The sequence below is a fragment of the Yarrowia lipolytica genome, chromosome 1D, assembly GCF_001761485.1.
Source record: "Yarrowia lipolytica chromosome 1D, complete sequence".
Taxonomy (NCBI): domain Eukaryota; kingdom Fungi; phylum Ascomycota; class Dipodascomycetes; order Dipodascales; genus Yarrowia; species Yarrowia lipolytica.
In genome coordinates this window covers 2,754,112-2,775,132 of record NC_090773.1, presented here as the reverse complement: position 1 = coordinate 2,775,132, position 21,021 = coordinate 2,754,112, and the positions used below count along the sequence as shown (strand labels likewise).

Here is a 21,021-nt window from a genome sequence, read left to right as displayed (position 1 = left end):
TATCAACTTGTTTGATTCTGTAATCCTTCCACTATTATCAAGGTCTTTTCATTACTAACCAAGTACAGTATATACATTGCAATTACTGTATCGTACCTCTACTGTAACCCATCTTACTTCCATATAGCCACTTGCTCAAACTCGTTGATTTTTCTGCCGATCGCGTTCAATGTCAATATATCATCTCTTCAAGGGATATATTACCATCCGTCACGCAATCTCTCCACTCCATTCAACGGACTCCTTGGTATGCCCGCTGTCTTAATTAACTCACACCAAATACCCCAACCCCAACTCGAACACACGCCTTCCTGATTTCAAACCCTAATGTGAAATTTGAGTGTGTGGTGCTCAGCGAGGTTCTCACACATACCACAACTTTTTTCACACATTTACACGACTAAAGATGCTAGCAGTCAGCCGAGCCAGCGGATTCCGAGCAGCCCGAGTGGTTCCTGTCCACGTGACCCGACAGCAGGTACGACACAACTCCGGCGGCCTCAACTCTCTGTGGTCGTGGTTCAAGCGAAAGGACGCTTCCAAGAAGGAGGCGGCCCCTCCCGTCATCAAGACCAAGGATCTGGTCAAGAACATTGAGCAGCAGAGCAAGGCTGGCTGGGAGTCTACTGCGGCCACCGAGCAGAAGACCGAGTCCAAGGAGGAGCCCAAGTCTTTTGCTTCCGAGACCGCGGTTGATCTGGAGGTGATCGGCATGCCTGCCGAACAGCTTCCCCTAAGCTCCGAGAAGCTTGCCGAGATTGGTCTGGGCAAGTTCCAGCTCAAGCAGGCCGAAATCAAGCCCGAGGCTGCCCTTGAGGCTCTCAAGACCGTGTCTGCAGCTGTTGTTGGCGGAATGGAGGGTGCTCTTGACACTCTGGAGAAGCGTCTGGAGCTGGTCAAGCAGTTCCAGAAGGAATCTGGTATCCGAATCCCCGATCTCATCATCTCTACCGTTGCTACTCCTCAGGGCGTTGCCTCCTACCTCGAAAAGTCGCTCACCTCCAACTTCAACTACTGGGAGCCCAACGCCATTTACCTGGACGCCAAGGACTTTGAGGGCTCCAACGTGACTGTGGTGGATGCCCAGCAGCTCCGAAAGCAGCGACAGCAGGCCATGGACGATCTGGTTTCTGAGGCCGAGCAGTTTGTCGAGCAGCATGATAAGGAGACTTTCAAGAAGGCTCTGGAGTAAGAAGCGAATATCAGTGGGACACATAACATCATTCGCGTCGCCCATGATGTTGTTGGAGGGTACACTAAATGGATGGTGCTATCACCTACAGACTGAGTTATTTGAAGGAACGGTATCATAGGACACATCAGCCTGCTGATGGGAAAAGGACGAAGGATCACGCGGGATCGCAAGATGTCCACGGACAGCTGTAAATAGTGAAATTAAAATGTATATATTGACTGTTGGTACAAACACCACTCGAAGACTTGTAATGATATCAGAGATCTCCAGATACAAGTTCTTGCACCAAGGCATGGCATGCGATAAGGAATGGGATAAGAACTGGGAAAGAGCGTATGAAGAACACTATATATGATGGAGACTATACCGAGGCAACTAAAAATGACCACTTCTGGTTTGAAGCATGGAAAAGCTGCCTCGATACTTGAATGGCTCGTGGTTGGACAAGTCCTCTGAGACGGAGAATTCCAAAGAGATCTTTCCACTCTTTACCCTGCCAAAAGTGAGGATCCAGAAGTCCAGTTAGTCTATCAATAGGTTGGAATCTCTGTTGTGACCTCCTCGTAATGTCTCGATGGTCGGTGTGAACACCGTCGTCAAAGATCTCCAGGAGACAGAGAAACAAGTGCGATTCCTGGGAAACTGTGGAATGTGTAGAGTCAAGTATGAGTACTGCCGTAGAGACACATAGATGCAGAATCTATGTAGATGTTCTCACGGAGATATCTTTGGACTCAGCCGTAGTTCCCTACTGTAGAGCATGTTGAGGGCACTTGAGACGACACGATACATATTGCGATGTCGGAACGAAAGAGTTGCAACGATATACAGTAGTTGGAACGAAACGAAGAATATAGAGATTCAAAAGAACGGTATATAGAGGCTCAAAAAACCGATATATAGCTAGTAATATAATTAAAATCACATAATCACACTGTTTTTCCCCCTAGACTGGTTTACTCTTTCGAAACAGACAGAAATGACCATTCTCTCTCCCTTAAGCCCTTCTCTCTTCTCTAAGCCCTTCTCTCTTCTCTAAGCCATTTCTCTCTTCTCTAAGCCCATTCTCTCTTCTCTAAGCCATTCAATCTCCTCTAAGCCATTCAATCTCCTTAACAATACTCCTGACTAAAACCTCCACTTTTAATTGGCATCTACTGGCCTGTCCTGGACCTACCACAATTGCAACATTTACGACGCAAATGTTGAAGAGATATACGAGAATTACAGATTCGACTGAACACCAAAAAACAACAACAAAAAGAAAACAAAATCTCCATTCGTCACCTCCATCACCATTCCACTCCACAGACCAGTCTACCAGACACATTTCACCCAACCCTAACCCTATATTTACCTCTGACGCGTATCTTTTTGTGTGTCGCGAATCTTTACGAAATACGACCAACGACCGTTTCAAGCCCCCTAAAATGAAGAGCGACCAGTTAGGCCGGGTGTTATCCGACGATGGTGAGTATTACGGGTTTTATCGCAGCGACAATTCGGAAAATGGAACAAAATGGGTCTTGTTACCATGATAAAAACGTCTAAGAACAATTTCTGGGCTGAAAGTGTTCATTAGGTGGTGGTGGAGTGCTATTTCTAGACAGTGGGTGAAGACATTTGGAAGTGGATTTCTCACTATATTGAATTGGAGTGAACAAAGACAATCTGAGGCAACGGTGACAACAGTGGTTGATGATAAGGAGATGGTGTGTTGAGTGGCAAGACAAGAAGGCTAGACGTTCAGTTCCCGTTCGGCTTTGTTCAGTTTCCGTTCAGTTTTGTTCAGTTTCTCTCAGTTTCCGTTCAGTTCTGTTCACTGGACTTGACCAATGGTAACCCTTCTTCGCTGTCCTCCATGCCCAGGTCTACTCTATCATTGATTCCTCTTCCACCAGTGTTAACCTCTGGAGAATGGATCAACGTGAGGATCTCAATGACTGAATGGAAGCTAGTCCACCAGACCAAATTCGCTCGCTTTTACACCTGGCTCGACTTCACAGTTGATCCCGACTATCATCACTACCTGCAGCCACAGTCACGTCTGAGATGACAGCAAGAACCTGCTCCTTATCGTGTGCACTCTGGGGTTTTTCTTTCATTCATGTCTTGCCAACTGACTAATCCCGCGGGTGTCGCTTCTTGACGTTCTCTACTAACCCAGACCTACCCACCAAGCTCTCCATCGCCAACGAATTCAAGGCGTTCGTCAAAAAGAACAGCGTGCCCCGTGATCTCATACACCCCTACTTTCTCACACTCTCTCGAGCCATCAAGTCACGAGAAGATCCCCAACTCACCTCCGTGTGTTTCTCGTGCTTCTGCCACCTCTTCAAACGGGTCAGTATCCAGGACAAACAGCTGCTAGATGACTCAGCAACGGTAGCCGTGGTGACAGACCTACTCATTGACCGTCTTAGCGACAGATCCACGGGAGTTCGGGCCACAGCAAACAAGGTGCTTCTAGATTACTGGGTTCTCGTCCCACAAGCCGTGGCCGTAGCAATGAGGCAGAGCGCTGTCGTGAGCTCAAGCCACGTGACCCTAGGCGAGTCTCTCAAGTGGCTGCAATCCGTCTTTGATCTTTCTTCGGCCTTCAACTTTTCAGCTTTTGTTCAGCCCGTGGTGGACATGTTACGATACCCCCAATTACAGTCTTCCGTGTGCGAGTTGCTGAAAAAGGTCTACTCTGTATCTGACAGAAGGGAGCTGGAGGAATGCCTGGCTGCTACTGGTGTCAACGAGATGCTCAAGAAGAGCATTCTCAATGGTTTGCCAGGTGGTAACAGTTCCTCAGCAGTTTCTGACCCGAAAACCACTGCACCAAGAAGCTTGAGTTCACAGAAAAGCGTTGCTTCAAAACCTGCACAACAACCTAACTCTCAAGAACCAGGAAACGAAAATGCACCTTCTTCGTCACTTGCATTTCTGAACAGCCTACCAAACTTCAGAGTTGACTCGTTAGCTCCTGAGAATGTCTACTCTGCCTCAGATCTAGAGTCCAAGATCAACAACATGCATGTAGCGTTTGCCGATAAGGAGAGTGAGAAGAACTGGAGTTTACGAGAGAAACATGTGACGCAGATTCGGAAACTACTGCGTGGAAATGCTCTCCAAGACTACCCTTCTCAGTTTGCAGCTGCCTACAAGTCTGTGATCGATGGAGTGCTGAAGTCAGCCACCTCTTTACGAACCACTCTATCTAACCAGGGTCTTCTACTGGTCAAAGAAAGTGGCCAGCTCGGTGGAAATGCGTTTGTGGATCCTGTTATGGACATTGTTTTCCCTCAGATCATCCGCCTGACCGGCCAGATGAAGAAAATCACCTCAAACAACGCCCACATTACCGTCTGTGGCCTACTCACTTCTGCTACTTTCTCTACCAAGCTCATTAACCATGTGACATCTGCTACTGTCGAAAAGAATGCCCAGCCCCGTACTTTTGCTGCCGTGTGGCTTAGAATCCTCATCTTGAGCCACTCTCAAACACACAAAAGTGCCATGCAAAACCACGGTGGCCTTGATCAGATCGAAAAGGCCATTGCTAAGGGTCTGCAAGATCCCACTCCATCAGTCAAGGAAAACATGAGAGTGACATATTGGAGTTTTGCCGAGTACTGGCCTTCTGAGGCGGACAAAATCTACCGAAAGCTGGACACAAAGGCCAAGGCCATGTTGGATAAGGTGAATCCAAGTGGTGCCAAAAATGCGCCCATCAAGAAGCCTGCACCAAGAGAAAGCCTCAAGGAAGTTATGCGGCGATCACGTGAATCGAGCGTAAACCGTGATGCAAATGCTCCCTCTGCTACTGCCCCTCCCCAAAGAGCCAAGATGGGTGCGCCTCAACGAACCTCGTCAGGTTTAGTGGGTAGATCACTCAGTGGAAGTAACTTGACTGATCGTAGTAATCGACTAAGCTCCACATCCACGTCATCACGCGATCAGCAGAGAGCTGTAAGCGATTCCACGCGACCCACACAGATGACTCGGCCTGTTAGTGGGCGGTTGTCTAGAGAACCAAGCCTAACAAGATCATCGCGTGATCAGAGTCTCACCAGATCATCCCGAGAGACTGTGTCACGTGAACCAAGCCTTACGCGTGGCTCCAGAGAGCTGCCCAAACAGCGAGTTGACCAAAACCGGCAGCGAGTCCCTTCCATTTCACGGGACTCTCGGTATGGACAGCGGCCGGTAGGATCGCGTGAATCCAGCCGACAGTCGCGGGAGTCGTCGCTTGATCCTTCGCGGGAATCTTCCCTTGCTCCGTCAGTCCACTCCTCTACAGCCATTTCACGCGAGTCGTCCCTTCCTCGAGATGATCTGCCTAGCTACGACGTTGAAATGGATGAGGACGATCCGTTTGTGACCCAGCAGTTGAAGCTGTCTCTAAAGCAGGAGGATGCTATGAGCCAACCGGAAGAAACCATGAACGAAGTGACCACAGCTGAGGCAACCGCAACAACCGCTCCCATGGAAATTCCAAAATCCACACCCCCCCGCGAGTCTACACCCCCTAATTCGTCTCCGTTTGTGCTGGCAAAGTCTCCTGCTACCCAGGGAGTCTCGACTAGTCCAGCTACGGGCAAAAGCGCCAGTCCACCTGCCACAGCCGAAGATGAGCTGTCTCGTGACTTAAACGGCGAATCAAAACATCTAAAGGAGGTGGATGACGATAACGGTAGTATGGATGCTGATGAGCGAATCGAGTCTGACGTGGTAATGGGAGATGCAGAAGAGTCTGCTGCTAACTTTGAGCCGTCTGAAGTAGAACCAGCAGGAGTTCAACTCGGACTGAAATCCCCTAAACGTGAAACTCCCACTTCTGCTCTTCAGGGAAACGAACAAGCTGAGCCAGAGTCTCATGATGCGGTTGCAGACTCTCAATCTCATGGTGCTGACTCAGCAGACCTCCAGTCAGAGCCCCGAAATGTCCCCGTGTCACCGCCCACAACTTCAGACGCCTCTAATGTGCCCATCTTGTCTCCACGGCCAATCCATCCTGCCAAATTCGAGCTGGACTCGGATGCTATGATAGTTGACGAAGTTGCGCCTGAAGTCAACACAGTGATTGATGCTCAGACCCAGGCTGAAGAGACTCCGACTGAAGAGATCCCTGCTGTGGTCAAGGTTGGTTTTGACGCTGAAGCGAAATCCGAACCCACTGAACAGACTGAAGCTGTGAAGACTTCAGACACTGCCACTGAGCCCGGTGAGCCAGTTGACATCCCCAATTCTGAACAGGGTCCCTCGACCGAACCTACCGAACTCGCCAAGTCTGCTGGCTCAGTGGAACATGTGACCGAAGCCATCCAGGAGGATCCTTTCGGGGATGCGCTTCCAGCAAAACAGGAAAATGGAGCCAAGGCAAGTGATGAGATTGAAACAGACCATACCAAATCGAACAACACTGAATCCGACGGACCAGTATCTGCCCACGACGAATCAGAGCCCATGGAAATATGCGATTCCGACAATGACGCAGTAGACAACGGAACCAACCCTGATACAAAGTGCCAAGACCAACAAGACTCTACTACTCCACCCATGGATTTCTCTTCTCACGATCTCAAAGACGAGCTCAACACGTCCTCCCCCGAGTCTCTCACTGCTCTTCTTTCAAACCCAGACCAGTACAAGGAAATTCTAGACCACGTTCCTGCCGAGCTGTTCCTTCTCTGCGTGATTCTCTTCTCAGAGTCTCATGTGATGGACGCCCAGAGTGTTATTTCCCGAGATACTAACCTGGCTCTGTCTACAGCGAGTTCAATGGTCATGGTTTGTGCTCGAGACGTCTATCCCTCTGACTCACGGTGGTCACAAGCGACAGTTGAGGAGCTCAAACATGTGACTGTTACCTGTCTGGAGTGGCTGACTAAACTCGTTAACGAGTCGTCCGAGGCCTCCACTCTTTTGGCCACCAACAAGCGCTACCGAACCTCACTTGTCCACCTTCTCTCAACCTCGGTGGAGCTTCACAAGCAGAAATTCGGCGATGTGACGCACAACTCTCTGATTCACGTGATCGAGTCGATGGACAAGCTGAGTCAACGACCTCCGGACAAGCGCACGTCTCGTGCGTTTCTCGAGGCTCCCAGTCCAAGCCCAGACTCATCTTTGGTCGAAGATGTCACCGACAAACTGAGCCATGTGACTGTCAAGGAGAATCTCAAGACAATCCGCATTTTGCCTCCACAGCTCGCATCAGGTCAGTTGATATTTCCTGGCTCTGAGGTCACCTGGTCAAAACTGGAGCTAGAAAGACTGGCTAGAAGCCCCTCTTGTTCTGACTCCAACGAAGCCATTTTGGATGCCGTGTCAAGAGACAAAGTGTCTGTCACTCAGCTGTCGACACTGGCATCTCGTATTCCTGAACTCGAAGACGTGGATCTTTTCACAGCCACAATTCTCGCCTATTTGCACATTAGCCATCCTCCCGCGCTCACAACAGCCGCTCTGGTAGCTATCAAACAGGTACTCATCAAGCCGGAGCTCAAACTAAGCATGGGACACGTGACCGAAATATTCTCGACACTCAACCACGTCAACAGCCACATTGACTCGCGGTCACCTCTCGCTGCTGCCATCGAAGAACTTGTGGCCGACCTTTTAACACACACAGACTCATCTGAAATGCTCGAGTTTCTGCTTCTGAGCAGATCACGTGACAGCAAGACACAGAACAAGCTGCTGCTGCTCAACACGGTATATCACGTGATCACCCCGGATCTTCTTCCATCCTATGAAACTCAACTTCTGGCTCTTATCACCGAGCTTATCTCCGACCCTGATCCTCTGGTGCGAAGAGTCACTGTAGGATTGGTGGTTCGAGTCTTGCGCGTGTCTCCCGAAATGGAGGGCACCATTTCGCTGGCCATCAAATCAAAAATGGATCTAGTGAGATACTACATGGGCGCATAGACATGCAATATTTAATCAATTTATTCATTCATATTTAACATAATTCGGTAGATATATATAACTAAGCCAACTCAACCTTGTAGGTGGCAACCTCAAAAGCACGTAGAGAAATGTCTACAGAAGTGACACCCTCGCTCTTGGCAACAACCTGTTTCTCCTTGGAGTACTCCAGAGCACAGGTCTTGGTCACAGACACCACGTTGGGCAAGTCGATAACGAGTTTGCCTCGAGTTCGGCCTCCGAGAGCCTCGTAAACTCGCAAGATGACATTGGTGGACTTCTTAGATCGGTCAACTTCGGCCCTCTTAACCTGGCTGAGCACCAGATTCGCAGGGCCTTTGAGAGAAAAGGCCTGCTTGGTGGAAACTTCAGAGAGACCCACATACTTGACCCGAAGAGGGTTGTTGAAGTTGTAAGCGGCCCGAACAGTTGTAGCACCAAGGGGTCCCTTGTGAGCAAGGACTCCGTACTTGAACTCATGATGACCCATATCAGCATGAGCGTCGGGAGCCTTAGGGGCCCGCAGCAGCGACAGTCGCATGAGATTACCATGGGTGGCGAATCCATACTTGCAGTCATTCAAGATGGACACGCCGTAGTCGAGTTCGGACAGATCCGCAAACTTGTGGCAGCATACCTCAAACTTGGCCACGTCCCAAGAGGTGTTGTAATGAGTGGGGCGCTTAACAACACCAAACTGAGACTCGTACGAAGCAGACTCACTGTGGACGTCCACAGGAAATTCCACCTTTAGAAACTTGCAAGTTTCATGCCAGTCGGCACGGGTGTTAAAAGTTACCAGAGGCGAGTTAGCGTCGAGAGAAATCTCGGTTGTGACAACAGATTTGTTGAATTCGTAAGTGAAGGCGACAGTTGATCGCAGAGGGCCAGAAGAGACGATGGAATGACGAGTCACATTCTCGGCACCAATGTACTGCTTCTTACCAAGAGAAAACACCTCCGTGTCCCAAGCCTGCCACGACAACGGCTGGTCGTCGAACAATACCAGTCGGTTACCTGTTCCAGACAGGACCCGACGGTCATTCTCTTTGTCGTAAATGCTGGTGAGGGTACCATCATCCTTGCAAATCGTCACCTTGACCTGGCTATTCTCAAGGATGTAGGCGTCTTCAGACTTGAACAAGTCTACAGATTGAGTGGTGACAACAGGTCCAGATTCAGACATCATGACGAGGGCATTGCCAGAGTCTTCTTGGATCTCGACACCCTCAGCAAGCTCCACGGTGGCATCCCAATGTGGCTGGGGAACAGCGACGACCTCGGTTCGCGACCAAGGCATGGTGTTGAGAGCAACAGGAGTGCAGTCGAAGGAGTCCTTGGAAGGGTGACCAGAAAGACCCAAGGCAGAAGCGGCTTTATCAATGAGGTGGGAAGCAGTATCAATAACCCGTCCATGGATCTTTTTAACATCCTTGTAGACCATCTCAATGCATGATCCAGGAAGAACATCATGGAACTGGCAAAGACACACATCCTCCCAGAGAGACTCAAGCTGTGCAAAGGGGTACTTGTAAGATGAGTCTCGAATACTGGCCAGAGTGGCCAACAACTCGACATCGTGTAGCAGGTTCTCCGACACTCGGTTACCCTTTTTAGTCTGGGCTTGACTGGTGTAGGTACCACGGTGGAACTCAAAGTACAGCTCCCCGACCCAGGTTACGAGATCCTTGCCGTTGTTAGTCTGATCAAGAAGCTCATTGTAGAAGTCGGTCACAGATTGTCCCTGGATTACAGGAGGAAGCTCCCCGACGGTGTTGGACACACCTCGGCATCGACGCAGCTTCTCCAGCATCTCAGCAGTGGGGCCTCCTCCTCCGTCTCCGTGGCCATAGAGCATGAGGGAGTTTCGAGTGGTGTCAAGATTCTTGTTCTGTTTCTGAGTTCGTGAGACGTCACCAAAGTTGGCCATAGAAGTGTAGGTGTTGTTGGGTGGCATGTGACAGAGCACCTGCGAGCCATCCAGAGCCACCCAATTAAATGTTGAATTGGGGAACGAGTTGATGTTATTCCAGGACAACTTCTGGGTCAAGAAACGGTCCATGCCAGCCAATCGACACAGCTGAGGAACCTGAGCAGAGTATCCGAAAGTGTCAGGCAGCCAGAAAGTGTCAGAAAGGGAGCCAAAGTGTTCGAGGAAGAATCGCTGACCAAGCAAGAACTGGCGCAGGAGAGACTCTCCAGAGGGCAGGTTAGTGTCACACTCGGTCCAGGCGCCTCCGACAGGAAGGAAGCGGCCCTTCTTAGCCTGCTTTTGAATCTTGGCAAACAAGTCGGGGTAGTCTTCCTTGAGCCACTTGAACTGCTGGGCCTGGGAAGCCACAAACACGTACTCGGGGTACTTGTCGATGAGCTCAAGTTGAGAAGCCCAAGATCGACCTGCCTTTCGACGAGTCTCAGCAAAGGGCCATAGCCACGCGGTATCGATGTGGCAGTTACCGAGTGCGTAAACTAGGCCATCAGCGAATGGTAGCTGTTGCTTGTAGGCCTTTGTAGTATCTCCGAGGTATTCCTTGGCAAGTTTTCGGCCCTCGGCGATACTCTCATCTGGGTTTTCAGGATCAAAGGCATCCATGATCTTGTTAGCGACATCTAGTGCCTTTCCACGTTGCCACGAATCCCCTGGGAACTCCCGGGCCGCATCTCCGATAATCCAAAAATCCACAAAGAGATGTCGGGCCTCGGAGTTGATGACAACGAGGTCTGCAGAGTCCAGTCTGAAATATCTGTTGTCGCTGGGGGGCTGGATGGAAGATCCCGTTGCGTTGCCGAACATGCCATTGCAACTGGCCTCAATGTAAAAGGTATGGCACTTTCCGTCGAACCAGTTGTCGGGAATGGGCCATTCTCGTCGTTCCTCGCCGGATAAACCAATAAGAGCTTCTCCAGACTCGCTGAACACGAGACCCTCACAGTTGAGATTCCAATTGAACACCACCAGGTCGCCCTTTTTGTAGTAGTTCTTCTTCCACTCTGGGGGCACACAGACCTGGATCTTGAACCAGTGAGTGGCCCAGGAAGGTCCGTACTCGGAGCCCTTCTTTGCTGGTTTCCAGTGGCCATCTGCCTCTTTGAGGGCGTCTTTGAACAGTGGCCGTCGTAGATCTGAAACGGCATACGTTTCAATCGCCACATGGTTCTTGCCATCCAGTCGTTCTCGCTCGTAGAAAGCTGGCAGGTTGAGAGACCGGTATTCGCCGTCGCTGGTGAACTGGCGAAGTCGGTCGGTAAACAGGTTGTTCACCCGCTTCGCCACAGGCTCGTTGTTGAAGTGCGAATACATGGTGTGCAGACAGGCGGGTAAGTGGAGAAGGGGAGTGAGTTGCAACTGATGAAACCAGGAAACACTCCTCCTGCCCAGGGCATATAGAGTTAGAGTTGAGGGTTGGGGTTGAGTGCATAATCAGTGCCTGACAACGGCATCCACAGTATAGGCTAGAATGTGGAGTAAAGAAGAGATAGGTTAGTGAGTGGTATTTATGCACAGCTGGAGACTTACAGAATACATGTGTCGGTTCAATTGGCCAGATCGGCTCTCAATTGGTGAAATTACGCCTCCCTTCTGTTATGCATCTGTCGTCTAAAACGATATCTAGAAAACCTTTTTTCTCAAGTGGGTCAACTGTGGGGTTATCCGTGCTACACACAGTACGAGCACGATACCCACAAGTCCATCGTTTCAAAGACCATGGGTGGAACGGGATCTAAGGAGTTCTGAGTGTATGTCATGGTCACGTGATGCTGCTGACGTCAGCACCGATATTTCAATTTAGAAAAACATATAAATTGACGACCGGGGGCTCGACTCACAACTTTAACTTGGGGCTCGACTCACAACTTTAACTTTTGGCAACACGTTGTTTTCGGTTGAGTGTGCAGCAGCCAACAGTGCCGTTTGATAAAGGTGTCTTCATGATGAAGAATTATTGGGTGGATTGTGGAGTTTTTTATGTCGTTAGATTCGCCTCGACGAGGAGATTATTTTGCTGTTTTTTTTGATTGTTTATGAGGGCAGTATTGGGGGGTTTTGTTCGGAGAGGGAGTAGAAATAAAAAGGAATTTAACGAAAGTACTTGTACCTTTTTTTAAAATTTATTTAATACACTGTACTATTTTTTCAAGGCGTGAGTATCTGATTCTAACATCAATAATATCACCAATAATCCTTCAATCAATACCGGGGAAATCACCTTGGACTATGACTAACCCTTGGCTATTGTCCGTACATGGATATTATGATTAGGATAGCTTTAGAAAGAAGTTCGTGAACCAAGACCAGATGTTGCCGTACTTTAGATGTTGATAGTGCTAGCCTCTTTGGAGATGGCACCAGTTGGTGAACTTGGCAAACGAGAAACGGTGGAATAACAGAAAGATCGATTCGAGCAACTCACCTACACTTTTAAGATGTTTTCAAGTGTGGTTCGCTAGTTCAAAGCTCGACCGAGTTGCTACTTCTCAAGAGCACCTTGAAGAGCATCTTCCACTTCAATCTGAAAGGAAAGAATAGAATGAGCTAGATGATGCATTGAAAGCCTGAACAACTGTCCAAGCCTGGCCCAAAGCAGTCTTGGAATACAGTCACTTATAGTATAGTAACGATACATATTTGGGAGTAGATTTAGCCAGTGGTGTTTTGTCACTCAGCACCATCGCTCATGTCGCCAGTTCAGAAGCTGTCACTTGTGGTGATGGGCATATCAATGATAACGATGCATACCTGAACCTTTCCAACTCGTAGGGGTTGTCCATTCCTAGCGTCGTAATGAAGACTGTTCAATCACTTGTTTCCTGCTGTCGAGAGCTTGGCAAGTTCAAATTAATATAATTTAATTTCAAATTAATTTCATATTTCCATTTAGCTGCAGATGAAAAACCTTCTAGCCCACAAAAGCACCGGAAAATACCGGAAAATATCGAAAAATACCCAAATAAAAAGTAATCAACGTGACACCGTAAAAAGATGCCCCGTTTGTCCTTTTCAGTCTTTCAATGTGTTTTATATAAGTATACCTTTTGCCCTGCTTTTCCACCCCATTCTTCATCATGTCGAATTCCTTACAGTAACTTTAATAATTAGCCGAGAATAATTAGTAATATTCGTGTAAGCGTACATTCATTTCAAAAGGTTATTCTTTCACGGAAAGTTATAATTAAATAATGTATGCAAAAAAAAAAAAAAACAAGCATGTAACAAGTATGGTTAAGTAATTGCTCACAGTGGCCGCGACTTTGACCTTGGCCACATTGCACCACTCGTCCGCAAATGCACGTCCCAAACATGTCAATCCCAACCAAGAAACAAAAATTCTCATTTTCCAGCCCTAACCCTTTCGATCCGGTCTCGAACCAACCGTCCCTTTCTATTTTCGGGCTAAATGAACCAGCCCAGCAAGTCAAATTTCCAGAAAGGAGTTTTCCAAGGGCCGAGTGTAGCGGTACAAGGCGCGGAGGCAAAAAAAGCACGTGACATACACGTGACATTTCGCGTGACATGGACCCTTCTCCACCCGTCGTTACCCAATGTCCGCCGGGACCTCATAATTTCTTCAGCGCAAACCTCGGGTACCTACATGGCCTGTATGCGCAGGACCGTTAGGGTTTTTTTTGGGAGCAAGTCTCGGATGCTCGTGCGGGACCAAAATGGGAAGTCTCTGGCACCGTTCGAAAGCTGACATTGCGGGGAGTGCGATGGTTCTGTTTTTAATTAGCTCAGGGGCCTGTATGGCTGTCAATTTGCAGATTACGTTCCGTGCTGTGGTTCCTCATGAGGGTTTTCGCTTGGGGTTATGAGTGGAGTCATGGCGACTGAGAAAATGGAATTATAAAGTAGATATTTGGATTCTCCTCGTCATGGCGATTCTAGAAGTCACCCCCCTTGTATCTCTAGCTCTTGTATAGCACCAGACTAGCCCGGTTCCACCGGTTAGTACTAACTTCGCAACCTTGCATATCTAAATATACCTTGCATTGATAATCTCTATACGGCTTGCGAAACTCCACTCTACACCTCCACCGACACCATGAAATCGCTGCTCCATCGCCGCAGTCAGTCGGCCGGCGGGTCCGAGTCGCCCAAGTCGAAGAGTGGCTCGGTCACGCCCTCTTCTCCGGCCATGCTCATGTCTCCAGGCAGCAGATCACCCGACAAGAGTCCGCCCAAGTCCCCCGGCAGGCTCTCCATGAGCTCAGTGTTGCGTCGAATGTCCACCAGCAGTCCTCCAAAGAGCCCCGTCAAGAGCTCGAGTCCCCAGCGATCGCCAACTAAGAGCGGTAGTCCGTTCGGCTCGGTGTTCAGCAGCAATGTGGTCAAGAAGGCTCTGGCCAACCACTACCCGACCACGCCACGAATCGAAGAAAAGGGTCACAGAAAGACGCAATCTGCCGGTCAACAGTACTCTTCGATGATCATTGACGCAGAAAAGCAACAGAAACCGCAGACACACACCCGAACGCCGATTCTGCCAGAGAGATATCCTGTCACGCCGGTGATGCAGGCTAGCACGCCAAAGACACCAAAGACAGAGCCGCAGAGGAGTAAGTACACGGAAGTGACTGCCAGAAGATCAGGGTCGGATAACAAGCAGAAGAACCAAATACTTGTGACCGGGACTCGAATAGAGAGCGGTCTCCATACGGCTTCAACCTAGTGAAGACGTGTGATCTCCGACTCCATGTTGCTGTTGACAGTACTTGTTATGTGCAGCGAACGCCTTGAATTGCTACGAGTCCCTGATCCAACATTTGACAGCTACAATTGAAGATCTACAGGTCCTACGGAACCATTCCCATGATGTAGATCATTCAGTTGGACGTTCGCTCTCGGTAAAAGCCTACAACAATGATATACTAACACAGAAACATACGGAGACACCTTCCCCCAATTGTCCCCGCAGACCAGTAAACCTGCTTTGAGTAAGTATCAAGAAATGAGATGGAGAGGGTCAGAGGGGACCTATAAGCAACATGGTCAAGATGTCTGGAAGGCTCAAGGGAGCAATATTGAGCACCAACAGCATTGCACTACCAATCTCAGTCGCTGTTGCTATTCACCGCCCAAGGTTCTTATGTTATTGTACCTGTTCAATGGATAGAACCATTGTGGCCACCAATTGGTCGCTTCTGTCAATCACTTCCGTCTTGCAACTAACACAGAATCCCCCTCTTATAATCGCCACTCGTATCACCCCAACGCCATGTCAGACTTAGACCCGCTACAAAATCCCACCACGAGCATCAATCTTAAACAAACCAAGTCCCACACCTCGCTCAATAATCTCAGCCAGACAAAGTCATACACTCCTAATCTGAGCAGCACGGGCACTCCCAACCTCAGCAAAACATCCTCGCATCAAGTTCGTCCTCGGCGGCTGTCTGCTGATCTTAGACGTTCCTTCGATGTCAGACGAGCTGACTTCACCGCTGCGCTGGAAGAGAAGAAGTCTTCGCTTTCTCCAAATCTGAAGAAACTAAACCCCATCAACTTGATTAAAAGAAGGAGCAGCAAGGACGATTTCATCAACATTGCCGATGTATACGAAGACGCTGGAATCTACGAATCTCGCACTTCCAGGGAATATTCAGCACGAGACTTTTCTTCAAGAGATAACGTCTTTACGCCTACTTTCACACCCACGTCAAGCCACGACGGCTTCGACAACTCTCGAGAACTCCATCCCACGCCGGTGTCACATGATATCATCAGCTCTTCTCGTGACCCCGAAACTGGTGTCATTTACGCAACCCGAAAGTGCGAATGGGGAACCAGTCCTGGAAGTTCCAAGACTTCGGTGGTGATGGAGTCTCCAGTTATCACAGCTACAGAGCCTCAAGTGACTCGCAAACATACGAAATCAAAGTCTGCAGTCATCACTAATCCACTGGAGATTCCTGATCAGCCCGTCGAGTCGCTGCGAGTGGTTAAAAAGTCGTCTGGCGTGGGTCTCAACATTCTGATGGGAGGAGACATGTCCCGAGACTCTCTTGTACGCGATTCTCCTTCTTCTCGTGACTCCCCTAGTCGTGCTTCGTTCACGTTTCCCTCTCGCGACTCTCCCTCGCATGTATCATTGGCCCGAGATTCTCCTTCTAGGGCCTCGTTTTCCAACGACTCTCCGTCTGTTATTCAGCCTCGGAGTTCTTTCTCACGAGAACTCCCTTCTGTCCCTTCCAGACGCGACAGCAAGGTTGCTTCTCGACGCCATTCGGCCATTGGAATAGACACAAACACATGGGAAGTTCCCCCTCGTGACTCGCGACGAAACAGTAGAGTTCTCAGTGAGATTATTGCGGAGTCAGACCTCACAGCTATCTCCGACGCTGCTGAATCAGCTAAGATAGCAGAGGCAACGAGGATTGCCGAGGCTCGAGCGGCAGCAGACACAAAAGCTGCTGAATCAGCGAGTGAAGCGGTGAAAGCTCAGTCAGCTAATGTTGATCCAAGTCCTTCTATCGACTTCGAGTCTCATGATACACTGTCTCATGACACACTTTCTCGAGGACAAAACTCGTTGCGTTCAAGTAACACTGGCCACACTTCTTTTGAGCAGGAACTCGAAGGTGAGCACGTGGTTGAACACATAACTTCGGATAGCGCGATCCCTGATAATGTGTCCATCTCCCAATACACGAAGCAGCTAATGGCTCAGGATCGCGACAACTCATTTGGTGGGCTTTTGGAAGACGATTCCGACTCTGCCTTTTCTTTTGAGGACGACGATTTTGGAAGAAACTCTTCTGTGCGTCTACACAAGAAACCTGAGCGGTTTACGAGCCATGACTTGAGTGATGGTGAAGAAGAGTATGATGACTATGACGGGTACGATGACGATATGTACGATGACGAAGGCATTGAAGACGATGCTCATTTGTACGGAGGCAATGCTTTCCTGGACCAGTCATCGCCTAAAGACGAGGTTCCTCCTGGAGATATTCTTCCCAGCAGTCTTACCAACCATGGATCTAGAATCTCACGCGGAAAGAGTCATGGACGAGGTTTGAGTGGTAGCAGACGTTCTAGCTACTCGAAGGACAACTCTAGTGGAATTACTCGTTCTAGACGTGCTTCCGTTGAACAGGGTACCGACTCAGCCCATGATTCTCCTGCTGGCATCGCTGCTTCCTCTGTCACGTCCCCTGCTAACCACGAGCGTCATAATAGTCACGGTAGTATTGGTGGACGAAGCCACGGAAGAAAACACAGCAAGCGATTAGCAAGTTACCACAGTAAGGATGATTCTACCTCTACTACTGCTGACTCAATTGGACCTGTTGCTGTGACTGCTGATGATCCTGTTTTCCAGCGTCAAAAGTTACAGTCCCAGCAGTTGTCTCCTGCCCAGTTCAAGTTCCCCCCCGACTCAAGTGAGACTCTTGAACTTGATTTTTCAGGCGAAAAGTCAAGAGATGGTTGCCATGCTCGTGATCTGAGTAGTAGGTCACTTGGCTCGATTACTTCTCCTGATGTCAACCAGAACGCAGTGTCAACTTCTTCTCCGTCTGTATCTCACTCCCGCCAGTCGTCGCGTGACAAGAGACGTTCGTACAAGTTCCCTCCTGCTCAGGAAGAGGATTTTTCGTTTGAGTCTGCCCACGACTCTTCGTTAAACCATACCATCACCGAACAGGACTACGAGGACGACGAGCACGACTCTACAGCGTTTGCCTACCAGGAAGTTGAAGATGCTCTTTCTGAGATTGAGTCTCTCACCCAGTCTGGATGCAGTTCTCCCATGAGATCCAGGTTTGAGATTCCGTCTCTTGGAGAAACCCTAGGCCATGTGCGAAACCTGTCCAATCCGAGCTACGTGGGAAGCCCTGGCCATGCTCGCAACCTCAGTCACGTGAGCAGCCCCAGTCACGTACGAAATCTGAGTCAATTCAGCAACCCCAATTCTACTGGTCATATTTCCAGCCCCAGTTTCGGTCAGACAGGCCACATTCGGTCGGTTTCCGGCACGCAGGCGCTTCAGGAACCGCTTGAGATCGACACAGGGTTTACAGATTATGATCAGTACGGATTTGGGTACCCCGAGGGCGATTTTGAAGGGGGAGGATACTCCGACGAGTACTACGATGACCTCCTGGATGAAGCTAATGCGGTTTCGGAAATCTACTACGATGAAGAAGATCCAGTGAGAAGTGATAGAGGATACAGTAGTCGTCTGGAGCGGTCCCACAGCAACAGAAAGCTGCCTCGAAAGGTGATTCACGTCACTGAACCCAGCAATAATGTGGTTGAGTCTCGTGAAGGAACAACCACCCTGTTTGGACTTATTAATGATGAAGCCGAGGAGGCGAGAAGTATCGTCACCACTCCTGTTAACCAGCAGGGTCCTTTTGATCCGATATCTGGACTTCCCATTCCTGGGTATGTTGAATTGACTCCTATTAGTGAGCGGTCATATGATGGAGATTCTCCTTATAGAAGGTAGATGAAGAGATATTTATTAATGCATTGATTTAATACCCTCGAGCATATAGTCAATGTCCACCACAGTAATACTCAATAAATAAATTGTCTATTTACGCCAATGGCTATAAAAATGCTAAGTCTCTCAGACACCCTCCTTCTCTCTGAGAATCTGGGACCGAGAATGAAACAGTCGTCTGAACGCTCCGGTACCCGTCGTGGAAGACGCATTACTCAACTCCTTTTGCATCTCATGGCCAGAAGAGTCCTCTGAACTCGTTGAAACAATACTTCCCAGAGTAGACACACTAGTAGATGAAGGAAGTCTCGTCGAAGAAGTGCTGTTTCTGCCAAGGTAAGGCTGCGGCATAGACCCTCCTGAGTTGGTGCGTTGATGGCGTGTAAACGTAGGCAATGAAGGGCGTCGTTGTTTAGTTGGAGATCTGTCCATGACGCCGTTTACAAGCCCGTTGACAAACCCCAACCCTATCCGATCGGGTTTTGAGGGGGAAGTGTAGGGGGATACAGACGATCTTGCACTCTGAAAGCTTGCAGGAGACGGGTTGGTCAAACTGCCCTTTCTGGAGAAGTTGGGGACCCGGTTGATGCTCCCAGAGGTGCTTCTTTCACTGCCACTATCCTCTTCGTAGTTTCTGAAGGATTGGGTCGATGCGGGAGATGAAGAACGCGAGTTTGGAGCACTACTGCCCGTACTCATGCCTCGTCTTCGAGAGGAATGCAGATTCAGATGCTGGGTAAAGTCCGGAGGTGGAGATCGAGGTCGATATGCCGAAGAGAATGGAATTGACGACAGGCGATTGTCCGATGGAAGTTCTTCGGAATGAACAGACGAGACGGACGGCGATCTGGACATCAGAGTCTGCTTGGGAGATAGGAAGTGCGTGGGCGAAAACTCCTCCACGGAAACGCGAGGGGAAGAGAATCCCCCATTGTTGCTTCCACCATCCACCAACGGGGTCATTGGTTTGATGCTGGTGGCAGTACTGTCCATGGAGAATGTTCTTGTAGAGGTGGTGAAGGATTTTTCCCGCTCTCGTTGCTGCTCGCGCTCCTTCTGCTGCACCAACCGCTGCTGATGTCGAGATGCTCTCTCTGCGACCAGCGCTCGAAAGTAGTCCTCGATATCCTTGGATGCACAAAACTGCAGTGGAGTCCATCCATCCTGATTGGGGGTTGCCACATCAGCGTCTCGATCAATCAGCGTCTTGATCGTCTTCAAATGCCCATATGCTGCGGCCATGTGTATGGGACGAGTTCCTGAGGCGTCAGTGACGTCAATGTCCGCCCCAAAGTCCAAGAGTAGCTGCACACAGGGATTGTGACCGTGCATAGCTGCCACAAAGAGAGCAGTTTGATGCCGGATGTCCTTCCAGTTGAGTACCCGCTCCAAGGATACGTCGGTTTCCATTTTCGTTTCCTCTACCTTGGCCTTCATTTTGTTTGAGCCGTTGGACAAAACTGAGCTCGCTCGAGAACGAGACTTTATGCTTGCAAGAGTGTTTTCGCCGTCCCAAGTCATTTCCGGTGTGGATGGTGTGGTTGAGACGGTTGTGGTGGACACAGAAGTGCCTGTTTTGGATGTCGAGTTGGTGGCGTCATCTTCTTCTCGACGAAGAGAGAATTGTTGTTGTTGAGCCAAGAAGTGCACCGTTTGCTCGTGGTTTTTGGACGCTGCCAAGTGCAGAGGCGTGCGCTGCTCAAAATCCAGACTGACTTCGACCGTATCATGACCCTTGGAGACCAGATAGGTGCATATCAGGTAGTGGCCGTAGTATCCTGCGTAATGGAGACTGGACCAGCCGTTTTTGGGGTCGATGTTTTCCAGCAGGTCTGGAAACCGGCGCACCAGTCGTGAGACCACCGCCAGGTTGTCGTTGATGATTGCTTGGCGCAGTCGTGTGCTTGGGTCGAGCATGGTTGGAGTGGGTGATAGGTAGAGCAAGCTGTGATTCTGTTAACAGAGAGAGTCGGTCCAGTGGTTTATCGTTTCTCACTTGTCGCAGTGCAAGCCGTGGAGCAGTTCAAGAGCAGCCTGTACACTGAACACTGAACACTGAACACTGAACACTGCACTAACTACGATGTCTTTGGCGACACAAGTGACAGGTGCGATAGATGCCAACACAGATGGAACAAGAGATCTTCTTTTCTTCTGTTTGGTTCCGTTGCTTCTCGTTCCTTTCGTATAGGCCGTCTAGCTGTCGTTGTTTCGGTCGTGTCGTACTTGTACTGTACCAAAGTCGTGATGATACTGCACACTGGCTGGTTGGGTGTGGCTGTGGTTGCGTTTGCGTTTGCGTTTGGTTTGGTTTGAGCGCAACGTGGGTTTGTGTCGGGTGCAAAATGCTTGTTATAAGCGCCGGCGGTCGTCGCTGGAGGGCGTGAGTATCGTTTGTCCGCCGCCTCCTCTGTCGTCTGATCTGGTCAGCTCACGTTGATGCACTGCGCTACGGTA

The 21,021-nt window shown here is 49.4% G+C and overlaps 5 protein-coding genes across 5 annotated transcripts; 3 read left to right on the top strand and 2 right to left on the bottom strand.

The window, feature by feature from the left end:
* Positions 1–406: 406 nt before the first annotated feature.
* YALI1_D27748g (uncharacterized protein) lies at positions 407–1,192 on the top strand (the record flags this gene model as incomplete). The annotated part of the gene is made up of 1 exon (XM_503131.3): positions 407–1,192. The coding sequence occupies one exon, from the start codon at positions 407–409 to the stop codon at positions 1,190–1,192; it is 786 nt and encodes a 261-aa protein (XP_503131.1).
* A 1,205-nt stretch (positions 1,193–2,397) lies between these two features.
* YALI1_D27718g (uncharacterized protein) lies at positions 2,398–8,116 on the top strand (the record flags this gene model as incomplete). Its single annotated transcript, XM_503130.3, has 2 exons — positions 2,398–2,665; positions 3,363–8,116. 2 exons carry the CDS (start codon positions 2,398–2,400, stop codon positions 8,114–8,116), a joined length of 5,022 nt encoding a protein of 1,673 aa, XP_503130.3.
* A 61-nt stretch (positions 8,117–8,177) lies between these two features.
* Positions 8,178–11,417, bottom strand: YALI1_D27637g (uncharacterized protein; the record flags this gene model as incomplete). Its single annotated transcript, XM_503129.3, has 1 exon — positions 8,178–11,417. One exon carries the CDS (start codon positions 11,415–11,417, stop codon positions 8,178–8,180), a length of 3,240 nt encoding a protein of 1,079 aa, XP_503129.3.
* Positions 11,418–14,157: 2,740 nt separating this feature from the next.
* On the top strand, positions 14,158–18,567 carry YALI1_D27599g (uncharacterized protein; the record flags this gene model as incomplete). Its single annotated transcript, XM_503126.4, has 3 exons — positions 14,158–14,671; positions 14,993–15,049; positions 15,290–18,567. The coding sequence occupies 3 exons, from the start codon at positions 14,158–14,160 to the stop codon at positions 18,565–18,567; spliced, it is 3,849 nt and encodes a 1,282-aa protein (XP_503126.4).
* Positions 18,568–18,690: 123 nt separating this feature from the next.
* Positions 18,691–20,481, bottom strand: YALI1_D27547g (uncharacterized protein; the record flags this gene model as incomplete). Its single annotated transcript, XM_503125.3, has 1 exon — positions 18,691–20,481. The coding sequence occupies one exon, from the start codon at positions 20,479–20,481 to the stop codon at positions 18,691–18,693; it is 1,791 nt and encodes a 596-aa protein (XP_503125.3).
* Positions 20,482–21,021: the final 540 nt, after the last annotated feature.